Raw genomic sequence first — 22137 nt, forward strand, 5'->3', positions numbered from 1 at the left:
CAGGCTTAGTTGGGTATATTATGAACTCCAAAACAGTGTAAAGATTGGTCCTGTGCAAAATGTCCAATGTCATCAGTTTGACCGGTTTTAATTAAGGGAACGAAAAGCTGAGAAAACGATGAAACACGTTAACTCATATGAATTTAATTTAGGAATATTATGTTTATTCAAGGATACAGGGATAATCCTGAACGGGATATCAAAGGTGCATGTAAATGTAACGGATGTGAAATGGCTAGCTAGTTAGCGGGTACGCGCTAATAGCGATTCAATCGGTTACGTCACTTGCTCTGAAACCTAGAAGTAGTGGTTCCCCTTGCTCTGCAAGGGCCGCGGCTTTTGTGGAGCGATGGGGAACGACGCTTCGTGGGCGACTGTTGTTGATGTGTGCAGAGGGTCCCTGGTTCGAGCCCGAGGTCGGGCGAGGGGACGTACTAAAGTTATACTGTTACATAAACAGTTTATCCCGAATAAGACCCTAGGCGGAATATGAGCTACTATCCGGAATACTGTTTGCATGTACATGTAGTCATTGTCGTTCTGAGAGAGAGACCAAATCAGTTGGGTTTTGTGGGTTGTTCACCTGATACGGGCGTGGCTTCAGTGACACTGGTAGAAGGGCGTAACTGTGGCCTCTATAATTTGTTTAAAGGTCCCGTGCGGTACAAAATGCTCTCCATAGACTCAGACTCTCAGCCTCATTAAAACTGTTAATTTGTTCAGTGGACCTATCCAGCATGTCAAACGCTGACAGAGTTGTGTTAGCTCTCAGTGGAGCAGGAACAGTGGGCTCTGGAATAGTTAAAGCACTCCTTGACAAAGGTAAGATGTCCTCATTGAGTTAGGGAGCATTTGGAGTCTGGGAACCGATACACCTGCGCCAAGACAATGCCTCTGCCCACGATCAATGGGCCTGATTAAGTGGTGCAATTAATCTAAAAGGTACTGCGTGCAAAATATGTAGGATAGGCTATATATGAAGAGGTCTGTTAAATTGTATGCAATGTGCCATTTTACGCATGGATGGTCGTTGTCGGCTGGATCAGCATGGCTCTGCTGGGAAGTTAGTTGATTTGTGCGTTTCTCAAGGTATATTGTTGGGTAATATATGATAGAAACATTTTAGTAATTGAGACTGCGCGGAAAATAAGTATTATGGCGGTGTCAAGGTGGTTGTCATGAGTGCATCTGCCCGTAAAACAACCGGCATCTCCTTTACGCACATAATTCAAGGTGTGATTCTCTTAATATCCGAAAACTTGACGTCATCTTGAGGTCTTTGAAATTGAAATCCAACTAGTAGTTAACATCAAGAATAATGTTAATATATTGTTTGTTTTTTTCTCGTCAATAGTGCTGGTAAAAAGGCTTAGGCTAGGCACAGGTTCGTCGGGAAGCAATAGATAATACATGTATGGTTTGGATCAAAATGTCACGACGCTGAGTTAATTGATTGGTATTGCCCTTTTGGATGTACTTTTTGTTAGAGGGTATCATAATTTCAATCATGAATTTGTCTAACCACACAGTCATTCCTCAAGTGACACGTTTTTAATTTATTTTTTATAGTACGGTAACATGACATTTTACAATGTTATATGAAACAGAGTTGAAGGAAAAGGAAACCGCACACTGCTCTTGATAGTATCACCGATATTTAATAAGCTTTACGTATCGGCCACACGGCCTTCGTCAGAGCTTTTGGGATTTTTTAAAAGTTGCACCCTTATGTAGACCTGGCTCCACCCACATCCGTTCTACACATCGAAGGGGGTTGGAAGCAAAGGAAAATAAATAAGTGCTACCAAATATAACAATGTGCATTTCATAAATCTTACAAAAGTGTATAAATAAGGCGTATTGAACACTTCTGTATAATCTCAATGAGGACATAGCAAGTTCATTAGTCATTGGGTACATCATATGAAAAACGTCAGAATAATCTACAAGAGACACACATTTCATGTTCCAATTCACAGCATAACATACAAAGGCATTTCATCATTAAGTCCTTTTGGAAACAATGTCTGGGTGTTGAGTGTTGATCTGAGTGTTGATCCCACACAGGTGTTCCAAAGGGATATTTGCTCTAATTTGGAGCAAGCCCTATTAAACAACCTTATCTCAAAACCTGAATATGAATATCTTTGTTGCAAATGTGCCATACGTCCATGCTTATACATTTTACCGAAATTACACAAACCTAAAACACAAGGCAACTATCCAGGCAGACCAGTGGTTGCAGGAATAGGCTCAATGCTAGAGCCATTGTCAAACTTTGTAGACTCTTTTATTAAATCTCATGTGCAATCATTGCCATCATATGTAAAGGAAGAAAATCTCATGTGCAATCATTGCCATCATATGTAAAGGACTCTATAGACTTCATAAACAAGATCTCACCAATAACGGGTTTAAAAGAAGACTGTATTTTGGTCACATTAGACGTCGAGAGTCTTTATACCAGCATTCCCCATGTGGGGGGGCTGGCAGCACTAGCACACTATTTGGGAGACAGAGATACTAATGAATATCCACCAACAAACTTCATTCTAGAGTTGGCTGAATATGTTTTGACGTACAACTATTTCAGGTTTGACGATGAATACTACCTCCAAACGAATGGAACATCGATGGGCTCTACTTTTGCTCCGAGCTATGCGAACCTCCATATGGGTCTTTTTGAAGAACGTCTTGTTAATAATGAAAACGAGAATCCATTTTTGAATAAAGTCCTTAAGTGGTATCGATATATTGATGACATTTTTTGTATATGGGTAGGAACTGAAGAAGAACTGTCAGAGTTTATGGCACTACTCAATGACATGGACCCTAATCTCAAATTCACTATTGAACGTGACACTAAACGCGTTCATTATCTCGATATGTGGATTGAGAAATCAAATGGAACCTTGTTTACAAGTCTATATAGAAAAGAAACGGACAGAAATACTCTATTACAGGGTGACAGCTTCCACCCTGAGCCATTAAAAAGAGGACTTCCAAGAAGCCAATTTTTTTGACTGCGCCGTATATGCCACTCCACAGATGATTATCTAGAAAAAGCAGCGGAGATGCGCATGAGGTTTCTAAAAAGAGGCTATTCGTCACAATGTGTGGATGAAGCTCATAACTTGGCATTGGAAAAAACACGAGATGAACTGCTACAAAAAAGACCCGCTAAAGCTACAGAACACTCCGTAATGTTCACAACTACATATACTTTGAATTCGCGAAAAGTGGGAGAGGTGGTCAAGAAACACTGGCATATTTTATCATCGGACCCAGCTTTGCCGGCTGAATTTAAATATCCACCACGTATTGTGTATAGGAGAGGTCGCAATTTACGCGATAAATTGGTTCATGCCAACTGCCAGCCACTTAAGAAAATTAGCCAAGCACTTTTACGCCCTCTACCAAATGGTAGCTATAAATGCAGAGGATGCGCACAGTGCAACAACATGATGAAGTGTCAATATTTCTGTCACCCACACACAGGAAAACGGTTCCAAATAAATGACATTATTACGTGTTCCACCACCCATGTTATTTACATTATTAAATGTCCATGTGGGCTCTGTTATGTCGGTAAAACCACCCGCTCTCTTAAACAGAGAATTAGTGAACATAAAAGTTCAATCAGGAGAAACGACAGGGAGTATCCAGTCGCTGTACATTTCAATGACATGAAGCATGACATTTCCACCTTTAGATTTTGTGGCATAGAGAAAGTTAAGATATCAGACAGGGGAGGTGATATTAATAATACTCTGAGTAAAAGAGAATGTTTTTGGATTTTCACCCTCCAGACATTGTTTCCAAAAGGACTTAATGATGAAATGCCTTTGTATGTTATGCTGTGAATTGGAACATGAAATGTGTTTCTCTTGTAGATTATTCTGACGTTTTTCATATGATGTACCCAATGACTAATGAACTTGCTATGTCCTCATTGAGATTATACAGAAGTGTTCAATACGCCTTATTTATACACTTTTGTAAGATTTATGAAATGCACATTGTTATATTTGGTAGCACTTATTTATTTTCCTTTGCTTCCAACCCCCTTCGATGTGTAGAACGGATGTGGGTGGAGCCAGGTCTACATAAGGGTGCAACTTTTAAAAAATCCCAAAAGCTCTGACGAAGGCCGTGTGGCCGATACGTAAATCTTATTAAATATCGGTGATACTATCAAGAGCAGTGTGCGGTTTCCTTTTCCTTCATCTTGTTCAATTGATGCCATGCACCTGCAAATAAGATTGCTCAGATGTGCGAGTGCCTTTTTGTATATGAAACAGAGTTAAAAAAATAAGAAAAACCATCTACTGCAGTAAAATTGCCCTTTTTGTTTGCCATGTGTCAGTCACATTTGATTGTGACTGTGTTCTATACTCGTTTTAAGGTTTCAAGGTGGCGGTCATCTCCAGAGACAACAGCAGGTTGGATAAACTCAGGGGGTTTGTTTCTCCCTCCACCAGAGACAACCTCACCACTCTAGTGGGGAATGTTGGTAATACTTCTTGTCAGAAACAATTTTACATAGACACATTTTACAAGTGAGAGTATTGTTGAAGGTATCCCATATCCCCAAAAGGTAGTGTACGGAAATACCTCTCAAACTCTGTTACTCTTTTTCTTAGGTTCAGAGGAGGGGGCAGAGGTGGTCAAGCAGGCCCTTCTGAAATCTGTTGGCAAGGTGACAGACATTGTGTCATCTCTGGGTTTCAGCTGGTGGCAGGGTGGACCTCCACATAGCCAGACTCTGAAAGAACTACACTGGGTGAGTCCTCAACACAACTCACAGACTAATCCATGATCCAGAGTTGATATCATCACCATTATCTTTTAAGCTGCCATGACGTCCTTGTTTTGAAGCCTCACTCCAGTCTTCCTCTCTTTGCTGTCAGTTCCACATCTTTCTCGATTTTCCTCTCGTATTGAATTCGTCACCTCTCTCCCTCCTTTCTTCTCCGTATTAATCTATTATTTTCCTCATTCTTCTCATCCACCCATAGGTGATTGAGACATTGCTGTTCAGCACCTTTGTATCATGGAAGGTCTTCTTTCCACTGGTGAGAGATGACCCCAACTGCACCTATACCTTTATCACAGGTGAGTCTCCCACCTGGGCCCCTCCCAACATCCCAGCCAGTCAGGGCCGGTTCCAGGCACAAGCGACATAAGCGGTCACTTATGTCCCCTGGGGAACTCAGTCGGTGTCTCAATTTATTAGTGAGAGTAAGATTAGTAGAATACACCAGGTGCAATTTTGAAATGTGGTTGTGCATCAGCAGTTTTTCTCTTGTTATGTCAGTCACTGACAGTCACTCAATTAGCCATTTCAGCTTACAATTTTTAGATTGGTAGTTAGTCTAACCAGCTATCTAAACTTGTAGTAATTATGGCCAAATACCGACTGGGCACCTAGGGCACTTGCCCATGGACCCTGACCTCCGAGCGGCCCCCATTAATTTGTTCGTCATTCTCACTCAGATATCATATTAACATGGCATAAGTCATGGCCAAATGTGTTGAATTGTAGGAAATTAGCTTTAAAACTGCAAACAATCTCTCTGCCCCATTGCAAAATGAGTAGAATTGCATAAAATGTGTTAAAAGATGTTAAAAAACGTTTTCTCTCCGCCCCTTGGCAAAATATGTAGAATTGTGGAAAATGTGCTTTAGCAGTCCAATTCAGTTGTTTTTATCTCAGTATTATTCCAAACTCCTAGTGTAGAAATACACTACATGAGCAAAAGTATGTGGACACCTGCTCGTCAAACATCTCATTCCAAAATCATGGGCATTAATATGGAGTTTGCCCCCCCCTTCCTGCTATGACAGCCTCCACTCTCCTGGGAAGGCTTTCCGCTAGATGTTGGAACATTGCTGCAGGAACTTGCTTCCATTCAGCCTCAAGAGCATTAGTGAGGTCGTGCGATGTTGGGCGATTAGGCCTGGCTCGCAGTCGGTGTTCCAATTCATCCCAAAGGTGTTTGATAGGGTTGAGGTCAGGGCTCTGTACAGGCCAGTCAAGTTCTTCCACACCGATCTCGACAAACCATTTTTGTATGGACTTCCCTTTACGCACGGTGGCATTGTCATGCTGAAACAGGAAAGGGCCTTCCCCAAACGGTTGCCACAAAGTTGGAAGCACAGAATCGTCTAAAATGTCATTGTATGCTGTATTGTTAATATTTCCCTTCACTGGAACTAAGGGGCCTAGCCCAAACCATGAAAAACAGTTCCAGACCATTATTCCTCCTCCACCAAACCTTTCAGTTGGCACTATGTATTTGGGCAGGTAGCATTCTCCTGGCATCTGCCAAGCCCAGATTTGTCTGTCAGACTGCCAGATGATGAAGCATTATTCAGCACTCCAGAGAATGCGTTTCCACTGCTCTAGAGTCCAATGGCGGCGAGCTTTACTCCACACCAACTGATGCTTGGCATTTCGCATGGTGATCTTAGGCTTGTGCGCGGCTGCTCGGCCATGGAAACCCCTTTTATGTAGCTCCTGACAAACACTTATTGTGCTGATGTTGCTTCCAGAGGAAGTTTGGAAATTGGTAGTGAATGTTGCAACCTAGGACAGAGGATTTTTATGCACTACGGACTTCAGCACTCGGCGGTCCCATTCTGTGAGCTTGTGTGGCCTACCACTTCGCGGCTGAGCCTCTGTTGCTCCTAAATGTTTCCACTTCACAATAACAGCACTTACAGTTGACCGGGGCAGCTCTAGCAGGGCAGAATTTTGACGAACTGACTTGCTGGAAAGGTGGCATCCTATGACGGTGCCACGTTGACAGTCAATGAACTCTTCAGTAAGGCCACTCTACTGCCAATCTTTGTCTATGGAGATTGCATGGCTGTGTGCTCAATTGTATACACTTGTCAGCAATGAGTGTGGCTGAATCAACTAATTTTAAGGTGTCAACATACTTTTGTATATATAGTGTTCAGACCCCTTGACTTTTGCCACATTTTGTTATGTTACAGCCTTATTCTAAAATAGATTAAAAAGTTGTTATCCCTCATCAATCTACACAAAATACCCATAATGATAAAGCAATACGTTTTTTGAAATGTTTGCAAATGTTTTAAACTGTATAAAAAAACAGAAATATTATATTTACATAATTATTCAGACCGCTTTACTCAGTACTTGAAGCACCTTTAGCAGTGATTACAGCCTTGATTATTCATGAATATGACGTTACAAGCTTGGCACACCTGTATTTGGGGAGTTTCTCCCATTCTTCTCTACAGATCTTCTCAAGCTCTGTCAGGTTGGATGGGGAGTGTCACTATACAGCTATTTTCAGATCTCTCCAGAGATGTTCGATCTGGTTAAAGTCCGGGCTCTGGCCGGGCCACTCAAGGACATTCAGAGACTTGTCCCGAAGCCACTCCTTCGTTGTCATGTTGGAAGGTGAACCTTCGCCCCAGTCTGAGGTCCTCGGTGCTCTGGAGCAGGTTTTCATCAAGTATCTCTCTGTACTTTTCTCCGTTCATCTTTCACTCAAACCTGACTAGTCTCCTGGTCCCTGCCGCTGAAAAACAGCCCCACAGCATGATGCTGCCACCACCATGCTTCACCGTAGGGATGGTGCCAAGTTTCCTCCAGACCTGACACTTGGCATTCAGGCCAAAGAGTTCAATATTGGTTTCATCAGACCAGAGAATCTTGTTTTTCATGATCTGAGAGTCTTTAGGTGCCTTTTGGCAAACTCCAAGTGGGCTGTCATGTGCCTTTTACTGGAGTTGCTTCCGTCTTGCCACTCTACCATAAATGCCTGATTGGTGAAGTGCTGCAGAGATGGTTGTCCTTCTGGAAGGTTCTCCCAGCTCCACAGAGGAACTCTGGTCACTCTGTCAGTGACCACCGGGTTCTTGGTCACCTCGCTGACCAGAGCCCTTCTCCCCTAATTGCTCAGTTTGGCTGGGCGGCCAGCTCTAGGAAGAGTCTGGGTAGTTCCAAACTTCTTCCATTTAAGAATGATGGAGGCCACTGTGTTCTTAGGGACCATCAATGCTGCAGTAATGTTTTGGTACTCTTCCCCAGTTCTGTGCCTCGACACAATCCTGTCTCGGAGCTCTACGGACAATTCCTTCCACCTCATGGCTTGGTTTTTGCTTTAACACGCAATGACAACAGTCAGACCTTTATATAGACAGGTGTGTGCCTTCCAAATCATGTCCAATCAATTGAATGCATCACAGGTGGATTGCAATCAAGTTGTAGTAACATTTAATGATGATCAATGGAAACAGGATGCATCCAAGCTCAATTTCGAAGGGTGCAAATACTTATGTAAATAAGGTATTATTATTATTTTTTAATACATTTGCCAAAATTTCAGAACCGGTTTTCACTTTGCCATTATGGAGTATTGTGTGTAGATTGATGAGGGACATGTTTTATTTAATCCATTTCAGAATAAGGCAATAACGTAACAAAATGTGGCAAAAGGGAAGGGGTCTGAATATCTTCCGAATGCACTGAATACATAAAACACAGAAAAATCATGTTTTTGACTGCACTGGGCCTTTAAAACTGTAAAATCTTATGTACTCCCCATCGCAAAATGGGTAGAATTGCAGGAAATTAACTTAAACTCTCCACTGTCAAAAGGGGGGGGCACTAAAATATTTTGCCTTGAGGTAGGGGGCCCTCAACCAAATCTCGCTTAGGGCCCCCAAAAGGCTAGAGCCGGCCCTGCAGCCAGTACAGTAGTATATGTCCTTCTGAGCATTCTGTGAGAGATGGGCAACACCTTGTTTTGAGGAACAACCTTCTTCCCCACTTGATATAACATGATTTTTCTCTTTGCACTTGCTGAGTATGACTTGAGTGTTATTTGGCAGTGATGTGTGCTGTGCTGCAGGTGGTGCTGGGGAGAAGCTGCTGATGCCAGGTACAGGGTTCCTGACTGTTGGCGCTGCCAGCACCCTGGCATTTTGTCAGGTATTACGAGAGGAGTACCCAGAAGTGCCCTGCAAACTCAACCAGGTTTGGCCAAGATCCATAACGTAAAACTCCCATTGTTTGGTTAGTTAGCTGGGGTTGCAGTACTTGTCTCAATCTGCCCAAATAGCAATTGTTGATAAAAGTTGTCTCCAACATTGCGATTGTGAATACAACATTCCCTTGCCTTGTTTGCTGTTTCATATACCATAAATTGACTATCATTAATCAATGCCAACTGGCTTCCATTCTCTTGCTCTTTTAGGTAAAGATCAACACAGGTGTGGCCCCTCCAGAGCGCGTGGCTCCTGGTTACCTGAACCACCTGGACCTTGGTGTGGCCGTGGCCACATTGGTGGAGAGAAAGAACACCACCCACACAGTGTTCCCTGTCAACTGCCCGGCGGACTTAAAAAAACGTCATTCTAGAGGGTAACCTTCAACGCTGCCCTTCTCTGCCATAAATCCCTGCAGATTATCAATACCATAGTGCTCGAGTCATTACACATCCATTTTATTCTATAGTCAGTTCATGTGGTTGTTTTTCTTTGCAGGTCAAATTATATATCTGTAAGGAAAATGTCAATCTTTGACTTCATACCAGCTTCTGCACAGTCCTTCATTGTTCCAGTGTTCATACACTAATAACAAGAACAAAATGCTCCAATGGAAATGTGCAAGTGCTTACAAGTTTAGATTATCCAGTTGCACTCTGTTGGGAATGTGCAGAATGACTCTAGATGTAAGCATTTCACTGTTAGTCTACACCTGTTGTTTACAAAGCATGTGACAAATAAAATGTGAGGCAGCAAAAGATGGCGGTACAGGGGCTTGGAACATTTGTGTCCCGTAGCGTGACTCTCTGTCCTGTTCACAGGTGCCCTCCACCCACCCCTTGCCCTCCCCTCTATCTGGGTCCAATTATCTGGGATGGCACATCCTTAAATAAACAATGCAGGGGATGAGGAGGTGGGAGGTCCCCCGGAGGTAAAGAAATATCAGAGTGCATTGTTGTCTTTGTCTACTGTTCTGTTAATGGCATGCATGCTTTAGCAACAATAATGTATATTTGTCATGCTAATAAAGAAACCTGAATTGTGTCGAGGCAACACTAACTCACTGAGTTGGGGGGGGGGTGGCTTATACAGTTGGGTCAGAGGTTGTTGGCCGTGGTTTTGTTTTGACTGTGTCGGCTGACAGCTCAATTAGGCCAAATTTTAATGAGCAGCGGGTGAGAATCCGCCGGTCTTTCTCTCTCCATCACCCACACACAAACACATTAACACACAGTGCTTGACTTGGTGCCAGTACTGTTTATATTTAGGAACTTCACAATACCTTTGAGCTAGTATTCTATAGAGGTACAGGAGCTCAAGCAGTAGAACACTTGAGGTGCCAGTACTCAGCTCCAGTGAGCTTCTGCCCAAGTCAAGCACTGTTTACACACACTAATGCCGATATACACTCCTGTATGATGCCCTTTCTTATTCTAATAGGAAAAGAGAACTGTCTTTTGTAGAGATAGGAGGGACGGTGGTGGACTTACAAGTTCTTACAAGGCAGATCATATCATGAATTAGCTTCTAAAAGAGGACAAAGGGAGGAGGAAGTAGGGTGAGAAGGGATTTTTTTAATGTATTACAAAATTACAGAGCGACGTAACATTAGTATTTTAAGCGTTCAGTGGGTCACAGATCAGTCAAATAGGAGGGTCTCCCTCCTGACAAAGAGCACTATGCAGGTTGTATGGCACCTGACCTCATTTGACGTTTCACTAAGAGGCACTGAAGCTGTTGTTGACAATGGTGTAGTTCTGCATTAAATAAAAGGAACTAGAGCAGACAAAAATACAGCTGTCTTTATATATCATTAAAGTAATTCAATATGTACTGTAAACAATTGAAATGCAAATGATGAATTGCACTAGTTAAGTTTAAGATATTCTGGGCTGGGCCTATACCTGATGACACAACAGATCACTGAGGACAGACTGAAGTCATGATAACTGTTCTACCTTGCTTGTTAAGTGGGCATCAAATTTATTTTCTGGTTTTCATAAAACATTGGACTGACCCATCCCCCTTTAAAACATGTGAACCAGTTAAGGGATTGAAATATTAAAACAGACGGAAAAAACAAATATGAGACCTTGGCAGTATCATGCTCCCCTTCCTGTGTGAGTGTACCAAGTGCTTACCAAAGCTTAAGTTTTGAATAAAAAAAACCCCACATGCCTCACATTCACAGGCCAAAAGACACCACAACATACAGTCAGGCTGAGAGACAGACTGGCAGGGAACAGATTTACTTGATACATTCTGGGAAACTCTGAAAATAACATTTTGAACATGTGCTCTTATATATCACTTAAGCACCTGCAAGTATTTGTGTTTCTTTGTTACAATGAATCTTAAGTTACAATAATGTGGGTGGGTGTGTGTGTGTGTGGTCCGGTCCACATATGACAGACAGGGAAACAACTCTTAGAGTGGTATGATGAAAGAGAGAGCAGAGGGATTTGTCTATTTAATGTTGTATCTATTAAAAAAATGATTATTTAGTGTTTTTGGAGACCTTTCTGGAGGATTACACACTCCACAAACTTTAATCAAATTTGTGGCCAGCTCTGAGGTCAGAGGGAGATGGAGAGGACAGTTTGATCTCACGCCAGCATCGTCAGGGCATGGCCTCACACACACCAGATCTTATCAGATGATTAGTTCCCAATGTTGACATGAACAGTAGATGTCAGCAGGCAATGGGTTGACAAATGCACTGGGTAGCTGTCATTCATACTTTCCAGGGCGCCTGGCATGGTCCTTTGGTGAGGACGAACCCACCGAACACAGATGTTGTCAAGTTCAGCCCAACTATCTCAACCTAGGGCTTCCTATTGCTGCACCCTCTGGTATAGATCACACTCTAGAGCCAGGACACTGTACCTCACACAGGGCTATAGGCTGATATAACAAGCCACCAGTAGACCTTGGTTCAAATACAGTGCATGTGTATTTTGATACTTGTTTTTTAAATAGATTTTTTGTAGACTGTAGACAAAGGTTGAGGAGTGAAGTCGGGGGAGGTGCACCTGTGACAACCGAAAGTCGGACACTGATGTGTTTTTCCAACCGCAAGGTTCATGGCAGTGTTGACATTATAAAGAACATATCTTATAAACAATGTCGAAATAAACATGTCTCCAACCTCCATATCAAGCACTCACAACCTGAAAATATGATGGTACATTGTACAATCAATTGGTGAGAGAGGGGGACTCAAATATCACATTCATTTGTACATATCCACTGTATACAAAGTTGGTTCCTGTTTCATGTCGTTGGTCACATTTGTTGTGGGTCAAACAAAAACACCCAAATGATTAGCTGACAATAATCAACAATGCAGGCGATGGCTGCAGGATAAAGCTGGTATTGATCAACTGCATAAACCTGCAGTCAAAATTTCATGACCTTTGATCAGTTGATGTTTGCAGTCAACATGTAGTCGCAAGTCAAACAATTTCTATCCCCATAATGCAAAAAACTTTGAAAGGCAAAAGTAATCAGCTCAAAACGCTCCCAGCCCATCAGTGATACATCACAAATACATTCCAATATTCAACTACTTGTTTTGTTTTCTCCAAATAAAGGTTATCTGATTACTTGTTTAGAAATCTATTGAAAATCAATGGAAATAGTATTTGAACCCAGGTCTGGCCACCAGAAGTACAAACATTCCGCTGCTTCACCTCTAGCTCCTCCTGTACGTTACACCAGTGTTTCCCTACCCTGGTCCTCCAGTAACACCAACATTACACATTTGAATTGTAACCCTGGAGAAGCACACCTGATTCAACTTCTCAACTAATCATCAAGCCCTCAATGAGTTGAATGAGGTGTGTTTTTCAAGGGTTACAATGAAACTGTGTACTGTAGATTCACCTGGTCAGTCCATGTCATGGAAAGAGCAGGTTTAATTTTTTTATTTAACTAGGCAAGTCAGTTAAGATCAAATTCTTATTTACAACGACGACCTACCCCAGCCAAACCCGGACGACACTGGGCCAATTGTGCGCTGCCCTACGGGACTCCCAATCACAGCCGGTTGTGATACAGCCTGGAATCAAACCAGGGTCCGGTTTGATTCCAGACCCTTGATTGTGCCATTTGGGAGCCCACTCAGGTTTTGTTTTATAGAGTCCGTGTATTGGATGTCAGCACCACATGGGGTGTGTACGTGTAATAGGCTGTTATGAGGGGAGGTGGAAGAGGGGTTGCGAGGATCTGTCTGGGAATAGAGCAGTATATCCTGCCAAGGAGGCTGGGACTGAGTAGTCTGTTACGGCATAATGGGTCCTGATAGGATCCGAGCTCTGACTGAGATTTCAGCTTGCATGTGGGTGACAAGGTAAGTGGACTTGAAGCGATTCAAGGGGACACAGTGAGCACGAGTTATGCATTAAAGTTAGTCCTCTGCGGTTGTCTGGACTCCTCCTGATTCGCATTGGCATGTTTTCTCCTCTGGTCCGGAAACACTCTGAACAATCCAGCCATATGCCCGTCAGTGTCTCTCCCCTCCTCCCTGCCAGGCTTCCAGCACACAGACCCATCAGGTCAACACTGCCCCAACCGCTCTCTATGTCTGTTCTAAACAAATCTTCATCCTAAAGAAACAGAAAAACAACGCATTAGATTCTAGTGTCAGTCAACTGAGTGCAGAGGGGAGGGGCATGCACCAGGGCTATATAAGGAGTTGGCTGAATGTTTCACATTTGAGTGGGCATATCTTCAGCAGAAGAGTTTGAATGATAATGAACAAATTCTCAGAGGGACACTTTTTCCTCAACTTCTTTATTGTTATAAACCTCCAGGACAACACACACATAGATATTCATAACAACCACCCAGACTAAGACCCTCCACACAGATGAATGTCTATGGGGGGTTTCTCCAATAAAATAGCATATTGAATCTGAGTCTCTAACCAACATACATGTTCATAAGGCTTCAAGAGCAAAAAAAACAAACAAATACAGGTCAGAATTAGTTGAGTCAATGTAGTGGTTCAAGTACTGTGTGAAATACAACAGCATTCATTACATCCCATTATATTATTATTTATATACTTCTCTCACATAAATATACACAGTACATATTAGCACATTTTTGGTGTTACAGTTTTCACAGATGGTGTCAAAAGACAATGTTGACAGGTGGTACAATTATTTTAGGATGTCAAAAACATTTTTTACATCTTTTGGAACCATTCATTTCTTTAACAGACCAAATAAAAAGTATTAAATAGAAAACAAACAGCATAAAACAGTATGAATAAAAATTATAAATTGAGTCAATAAACCAGGTATTAAGAGTTGTCCGTGCTCTGTGTTTTCATATAGCTGTGAGACACAGGCATTGCATTGCATCAACAAATGGTTGCGCGCTTCGTCAAGCTGTGCAGTTTGGCATCAGATTGCAATATCATACGATGTGGTTAGCGGATATATTAAAACACCCATCTTGGCGTTGTGAGATGCGTCTGCAATGTAGTCAGCCTGGAATGCAACCATTGAAGATGAAGCAGTGCTTTGAGTGACTGGTCAACTCTCAGCATGTCCTCTAAACACTAAAACTCTCCCTTAAATCCATCCCCATCCCACTTTAAACCTCAACCTAATACTGTACAGACACCAGTTCATGATATATTCTGTAAGTATAAAACATCGTTGTTAAAATGTTCAACCACAGTAGCAAAACAATTAATATCTTTGCAGTCCCTGTGGCTTTAACATTTTATCTGCAAGTGCATGCTGGCGTGCACACTATTACAGTGAATTAGTTTAACTGATGACTTTCAGAAGTGAAGTCAGAATTGAATTAAAAAGTATTGCCATTTTCCCCTGTGCTCTAAGATACTCCAAAAGAGCGATTAACCATAACCCTGTGAGAATCGCCCTAGAACTCCATCCACCCAAATGCACAAAATACTTAGATAAATGACAAAATAATTTGACACTAAATTAGTTCTAATCATGGTCCCAAAATGTTTTGTTGGGGGGCCCATATCTCAATTTTGCATGCACTTTTTCAGAGGCATTGTCCCCACAAATTCTTGCATATACACACATTCTCAGGAAACACAATACTTAGCATAGTTTCAAATCACTCACACCAACCTAGTTCTTTAGAAACATGTGTGCATTACCTTAAAACATATCCTGAATGCAAGCATTCAAATTGAACTGGAATCCTGACTAAAATAAATTATTCCTATAATATTCTGTAGCTACACAATAATTGATCAATTCATGCTTTTTTTTTGAGTTTCAAAAGAGAGACATGGTAGTACATAGTCATCTTTCAGACATTAATTTAATAAAATGACAGGGTCAGTTCCTAAATGAAAGCAATAAAACTGAGCAATAGCAATTTTTTTTTTTTGCAGACTTCAGGTTGACGTATGACAAAGCTTCAAGCACTTGACCTAAATGCCCCTCAATAGCAGTCATAAGCAAATAAATTCCACATTGCAACTAGTCCAGGTAACAATCAGGCTTTGTCAAATCACCTGGGTGAACAGAAACAGAACTTGGAAACTAGGTCCAGAAAATTAATTTGACAGCCAAAGTAATTTCTTGCACAGAACACTGAATTAAGTTGAACCGTGGTCCAGTCTGCAGCTAACAGGCACTGCCACTTCAGAGCACTGCAACACAGGGAATATTTGTTTCCATTTCAAAGCAGCAGCCTGAAATAGCAAACAAAAAGCGCTCAATTCATTGGTACACAACACCCTATACACCAGTCATACTCAAGGTAGTCTGCAGGCCAGATCCAGACCCAGAACGGGGTCAATACAGACCGTGGGTCCAGACTTAAAAATAAACATTTGGGGGGGGAATTCAGTTGGGATTCAACTCCTGGTATCATAAGAACAAACAGACATGTAAAATGTGTAGAATTGCAGGAAATCAGCTTTAAAACTGCACATTTCTGTCTCTGCCAACAAGAGTAGTGAACAGTTTGGGGTCGAATGGATTGGAAGGTGGGGGTTTGTTACTATGCCGATAAATGACAATATCCATCCAGACCTCTGCCACCTAGGAAGTTTGTGTGACCGGACCTTTCAAATTGTATTATTTCAGTACACCTGCTATAGACTAGTGAGCTACAATGTGTCCCGCTACCGCATTTAAAGGACGCCCTCCAATCAAAGAACTTCAAAGTTCTTTGGTGTAGAAAATATGCTATTCACTTGCTCCTAGGTTGCATTCCGATCCTTTACTCCTCTAACCAAAGTGTACACTTGTTCACACCCCCTCATGGAGTTAAAAACATTGGATTAGCATAAGCATGGGTTAGGGAGTTTCCCTTTTACATCCATCCTTGTGATATCCATGAGGGTTGAACGAGTGCACACTTGAGAGAAGGGTAGAGAATCGGACTGCAGCACTAGCCTGCACCTCCATGTTATGTTGAAGTGTAGTACCGAACCATGTGTGTTGTTATACAGAAGAATTTCAGATCAATAGGAGCTGAACTAAGAATGCAAATACCCAAATTCCAAAAAAATAAGATAAAATTCTGTAAAACATTGATTTGTCACTCAATGACGAAGGAAACAAACCACAAATCATGACAATCCACCCCCCTTTATATCCATGGCAACGATGGACTGTTCAATTTTGGATGCATGAATCAGGAGGTGGTCAGACTGACGTTTAAACCAAATCTGTTACTCCAGCTGAAATGTGGAACAGAGGGTTCATAACTTAACAGCCTTGCATAACAGAGAGCTCTCAGACATAGCACACCTTTAAATCAAATGTTTAGTTAGCATGAATTAATTATGTCACAGGGAGTTTAGGTGGGACTGTTTGATGTCACATATAGTTAATCCCTGTGTAAATTCTCCCGCTCTGGAAACATTGCTCAAGGGCCCACTATATTATTCGATTCATCCAACTGCGAACCCTCCAACCCCAATCAGTTCAATAACTTCCTAGTTTGGGCACTTTCTCAATGGTATCATAGCAGTGTGCACTTAACATTTCACTTCATTTTACCATTGTTATGGGTAAGACAAATGATTTAGATTAAAAACGAATTAAGTTTGAAGAGTTGCCTCTAAAACGGGATGCATTTGAGAAAGACCTCATTTGCACTCAGTGAAATGTTTAATCATGTTGGATGTACATTACCTGTATCAGGTGAATTTAGTGTTGTGCAGCTGAAATCCTCCTGTGTGCAATGACTCCACATATTGCAGAGCACTTTGCATGGAGGTCAAGCAGTAGCCCTCCTCTCCAATCAGATACCTTAGACAGAAGAACAGTTAGAACTCTGCACCATCGTTGTACAACAGTGGTTACCAACCTTTTCCGAGTCAAGATCACTGTCGCAGCCAAAAAGCAGGCAGAGATCTACTGCTCAGAATATTTGTATTTTTTTACATAAAACTTTACAAATGTAAGCCTATGCAACATTAACCTAATTATACAGTAAGGCAAATACATACCATGCTTGGCCTGCCAATATTGTTCTTAGACCATATAATTATATTTTAAAAATAAACACTAGCTTTGATAACAAAATAGATCAGTGGTTGTATTACTTGCGAGGCAGAGCATAAATTAAAATAATTAGCTATTTTACTGGACTGGTGGTACCTGCATCTGATGGTCAGTGTCAGCAGAGGGAGAAAGCAGCAGAGGGTCCGCCTCTCACCGTCCCTGCTCTCCCCTTTCCTCCAGTGAGACTTGGGAGTATTCATTCCGCCAAACAGTTGCAAAAAGTTTAGTTTTTCAACGAAAACAAGATTTTCTATTGGACAAATGCAACTTTTGGAACAGTATTGACAGAATAAATACACCCCTGACCAGAGAGCGGGGACAGTCTTCCACCTGATGATGAAACTAGTCGCTTCGCATTATTTCTGCCTCATGCACAAATTAATATTGTTCCAATGACCAGAGAACCAGCGCACTACTTTTGTTCCCACAAAAAACAACCTCAAAACCCCTACTTCCTGCAGCTATGCTCTTTGCTGTATTCTTTGAGTTTCTGGCCATGGTTTTAAACGTCATGAAATCTCATGTAGGCTAGTATAACATTTTGCTGTAGGTCGTGGTACACTGGCAATGTAGGAATGGTGATTTCAGCTTTCCGATTGGCCAGCACAGTAGGCACACTTGATTTAGTCACAGCTGTCCTGGTCCACCATGTAGGCAGTATGTCCCTTCAGAATGTGAACCCTGTCTACCCGGCAAGCATGGCTTTGAATCAAATGCACTTACCACAAGCAGCACAAGGCTAAAGAAATGTTTGTTGATCAAGTAGGAATTCCATGAAGATCGGTTGGTGACCAATGTTGTACAATTTAAAGATAGATCAATAAAAATACAAATCTGCCTAACCACATCTTGGTAATCGTCACAGCAGATTAAGTGATGAATACCAACACCTCATATTTTATTAATTTCATTTAGTCCTAAACACACACAAAAAAAATAATCAACACTCAATTTCCTTGTGAAGATTATGATAAAGATTGTTTCAAGCATCAACCTCTCTTCTCATATCCAACCATACCGTGAATAAACAATAGGAAATGGTCCAGTGAAGCAAGAGTTACATTTTTATTTTATTTAAAAAAAAAAATCCTGGCCCATTTGGATATAAAAGGGGGAGGGAAGAACAGACGTGGAGGGTGACAAGGCAAGCCAGTAAGCAGGGTGGAGGTTTTCCTTAAGGGAGCGGTGCAAGGCCGGAGCCTCGTCAACTCTGGGTGACCTTACGCTAATGAGACTAAGACATGAGAGCAACTCAAGCCAGGGCTTGTGTGTGTGTGTGTCTCAGAGAGAAAGAGCGATGGAAAGATGTCTATCACTATGCTTCTATGATGGGGTAGGGAGGGGCTTGATGCTTTTCTATCAATAATAAGCATGTAAATAACATCACCCCTTCCTATTTACTTTTTGACTAGTCATTTTGTAAATCACAGCAATAATTCCTACATGTAGGGCCCGCCTCTGTAGGGCCTTGGTCCCCAGTGAGCCCCACCTTGTCTATACTTTTCTGCTTCCAAACCACTGAGCTGCATAAACATCAAGTAAGCTTTTAATTTGTCTTTTTGTAGGGAAGGAAAACCAAACTAGAATATCCCATGTCTTCATTACTGCCAATCTAACCAGCCTGTTAAAGGCTGTTTTTATTGAGATAAATAGACCTCTCGGGTGTGGTCTGAGCTGACGCGCAAGGAAACCCTGATAGAGACTGAGCCAGAGGGGGAGACAGTCTCCAGAAGGGGAAAGTAGCGTGTCGCAGGTGGAATGAAGTTAGGGGACATGTTTTCTGTGAGGTGAGCTTGGATTTAAGTCTGTGTGAGTTGGAAACCTACCCTTCATGAATGAACTCCTCCAGGGCAGCACACTCTGACACCAACTGAGGCAGCTCACAGTGCAGAGCCACATAGGAGAGGATGGGCAACAAGTCATCTGCCCCACTGACAAATAAACAGAGGAGGGTTAGTTTAACAGAAAGGCAAGAAATTACTTAAAAACCAAATCATTTTTTTTTTAAATTATTATTATTTTTTAAATAGTTGTGCTATAATAAAGTGTTTACACTCAATCACAACACAAAAATGACACCCTCATTACATGTCAACACAAACATTACTGTAAACTTCAAATTAGTCTATAAATTCCAGTGTTAACATAAATATCAAATTCAGGGTCAAACTTGGAGCAACATAATGCAACCAGTCATAGACGATGTTGACATAATTGAAAAGCCATTACAGGGTTGTTGATCTGAAAGTTCTGATTGAAATAACAAGTGAACTGGACAAGTCGAGGGGGAAAAAGAGATATTTAAAAAGACAAAGTGAAGTAGAGTGTGAGGGAGAAATCACTGTACCATCTTAACTGCTGTGAAATACATTTTCCATATCCAAAAATATTGTTGTTTCAGCTGCCATACAAAACTGAAAGTAAAAGATGCAAAAACAAAACTTAACGGGAAGCATAGAAATCGTGTAAATAGAATCGACATACCGCTTCTTAGACTTGCTTTCAAGTATAATAGATCTATGACTCACATTTCTATTTGGTCAGGTTGCCCCAAAAGTTACATTTTGCCGCTTTAAAATACAAATACAGCCACGAGGAAAATAAATAAATAAAAATAAAATCACTAATCACCCAGAAAACTAGTTGCATTCCTCCACAAATAAGCTCCCAAAACACTTTAAATTGCCTAAACAGCACCAGAAAAATGAAGATGAAATGTATTTTGAATTTTGTTAGAGCAATACGGTGCATTAAAACTAAAAGCAGATTTGCCTAGCTCGGTGACAGGGAAAACATATAGTGGGTTAATGTGCAAACATGCATAAATATTCATTCATACTTTCTTGTGAACACAAAGTAATTTGTGAGAATAATGGTCACATTTAATGCATTAACATTTCTTCTGCAGTTATTAAACAGACTCCTCGGAATAGAAGAAGCCTTTCTTTAAATACTATGGGTAAACTCTTAAAGTGAAACACACTGATGAAGCAATAATAGAAATGGCAGTACGCCATTGCCATGTCCAAAAACAAATCACACAAGCTAAAATATATTGACTAGACCCAAATCTTATCTAGTGTAAGACCAAAAAGGGAAGTTTCTGAACTCATATTCAATTGCATAACAGTCACCAGCAGCCACTAGATTATGGCGCTCCCAAAAATAAGCTACATCCGCCAGAGCTAAGAAGTGGTATCCAGCAAACCACATCCACAAAGTCTGACTGCTCTGCACACTCCAATACAAGGAGACAAATATAGAGCATGAGCTTAGGGCCGTGGCCGTAATTGGTCAGCCAAATGACCGCGGTTCTCCCTAATAACCATTCGAAAAGCAACAGAAATACAATAAATATAATTATCATTTTTTTAACTCAGATTTTCTCCTCTGACTGCATGTGCTGCCATAGAAATAAAATGAATAGAAGGGGCTTCGAACCACTAACCCTAGCAATTTGTCTGGTAAACTCAACAATGACTACCTGGTATTGTGACGCAAGAATTTCCATGGTAATGTAGAATGTTAAAAGGCTCAATACAACCTTTATTATCAATATCAAAATAATTTCTGGGTAACTTTAACAGATTTCCATATAAAAAAATATTAAATTGCTGTTAGCAAAACATTTCTCAAGCAAGAATTTTCCTAGGACTGTTTGGGAGTGGTCTGAGTGGCAAGGAGAAAACTGAAAACTAACCATTGTCAGAGAGGTTTGGAACTCTTTGTTATTGGTCTATTAACCAACTTACCACAAGATGAGGTCACCATGTAAAGCCGAATCTCCCACCCATGCAAACCTGGTGGTAAAAGGTCCTGTGTAGTTTTCAACCAGCAACTATCAGGAAATACACTACATGACCAAAAGTATGTGGACACCTGCTCGTCCAACATCTCATTCCAAAATCATGGGCAGTAATATGGAGATGGTCCCCCCTTTACTGCTATAACAGCCTCCACTCTTCTGGAAAGGCTTTCCACTAGATGTTGGAACTGCTGCAGGGACTTGCTTCCATTCAGCCACAAGAGCATTAGTGAGGTCGGGCACTGATGTTGGGCGATTAGGCCTGGCTCGCAGTCGGTGTTCCAATTCATCCCAAAGGTGTACGATGTGGTGGAAGTCAGGGCTCTGTGCAGGCCAGTCAAGTTCTTCCACACCGATCTCGACAAATCATTTCTGTATGGACCTCGCTTTGTGCACGCGGACATTGTCATGCTGAAACAGGAAAGGGCTTTCCCCAAACTGTTGCCATAAAGTTGGAAGCACAGAGTCAGCTACAGAATGTCATTGTATGCTGTAGCATTTTGATTACCCTTCACTGGAACAAAGGTGCCTAGCCCGAACTACAAAAAAAAGCCTGAGACCATTACTCCTCCTCCAAACTTTACAGTTGGCACTATGCATCCGGGCAGGTAGCGTTCTCCTGGCATCCGCCAAACCCAGATTCGTCCATTGGACTGCCAGATGGTGAAGTGTGATTCAGCAATCCAGTGAACGTTTTTCCACTGCTCCAGAATCCAATGGTGGTGAGCTTTACATCACTCCAGCCGACGCTTGGCATTGTGCATGGTGATCTTAGGCTTGTATGCGGTT

At 41.6% G+C, this 22137-nt stretch overlaps 1 protein-coding gene and 1 pseudogene across 4 annotated transcripts in view; one reads left to right on the top strand and one right to left on the bottom strand.

The window, feature by feature from the left end:
* The first annotated feature begins 695 nt into the window (after positions 1–695).
* LOC129867160 (uncharacterized) lies at positions 696–10071 on the top strand (annotated as a pseudogene).
* A 510-nt stretch (positions 10072–10581) lies between these two features.
* LOC129867147 (VPS9 domain-containing protein 1-like) overlaps positions 10582–22137 on the bottom strand; it is a 30070-nt gene continuing 18514 nt past the window's right edge. The window contains exons 14-16 of one of the 4 annotated variants that reach the window (XM_055940355.1): positions 19370–19474; positions 17172–17288; positions 10582–13634 (exon numbers count right to left, since the gene is read on the bottom strand). In XM_055940355.1, the coding sequence (XP_055796330.1) occupies positions 17177–17288; positions 19370–19474 (217 nt within the window). In that variant the 3' untranslated portion in view covers positions 10582–13634; positions 17172–17176. The other 3 variants (XM_055940354.1, XM_055940356.1, XM_055940357.1) reach the window with 3 other exon arrangements.

This window comes from Salvelinus fontinalis, chromosome 12, assembly GCF_029448725.1.
Source record: "Salvelinus fontinalis isolate EN_2023a chromosome 12, ASM2944872v1, whole genome shotgun sequence".
In the NCBI taxonomy this organism is placed as follows: domain Eukaryota; kingdom Metazoa; phylum Chordata; class Actinopteri; order Salmoniformes; family Salmonidae; genus Salvelinus; species Salvelinus fontinalis.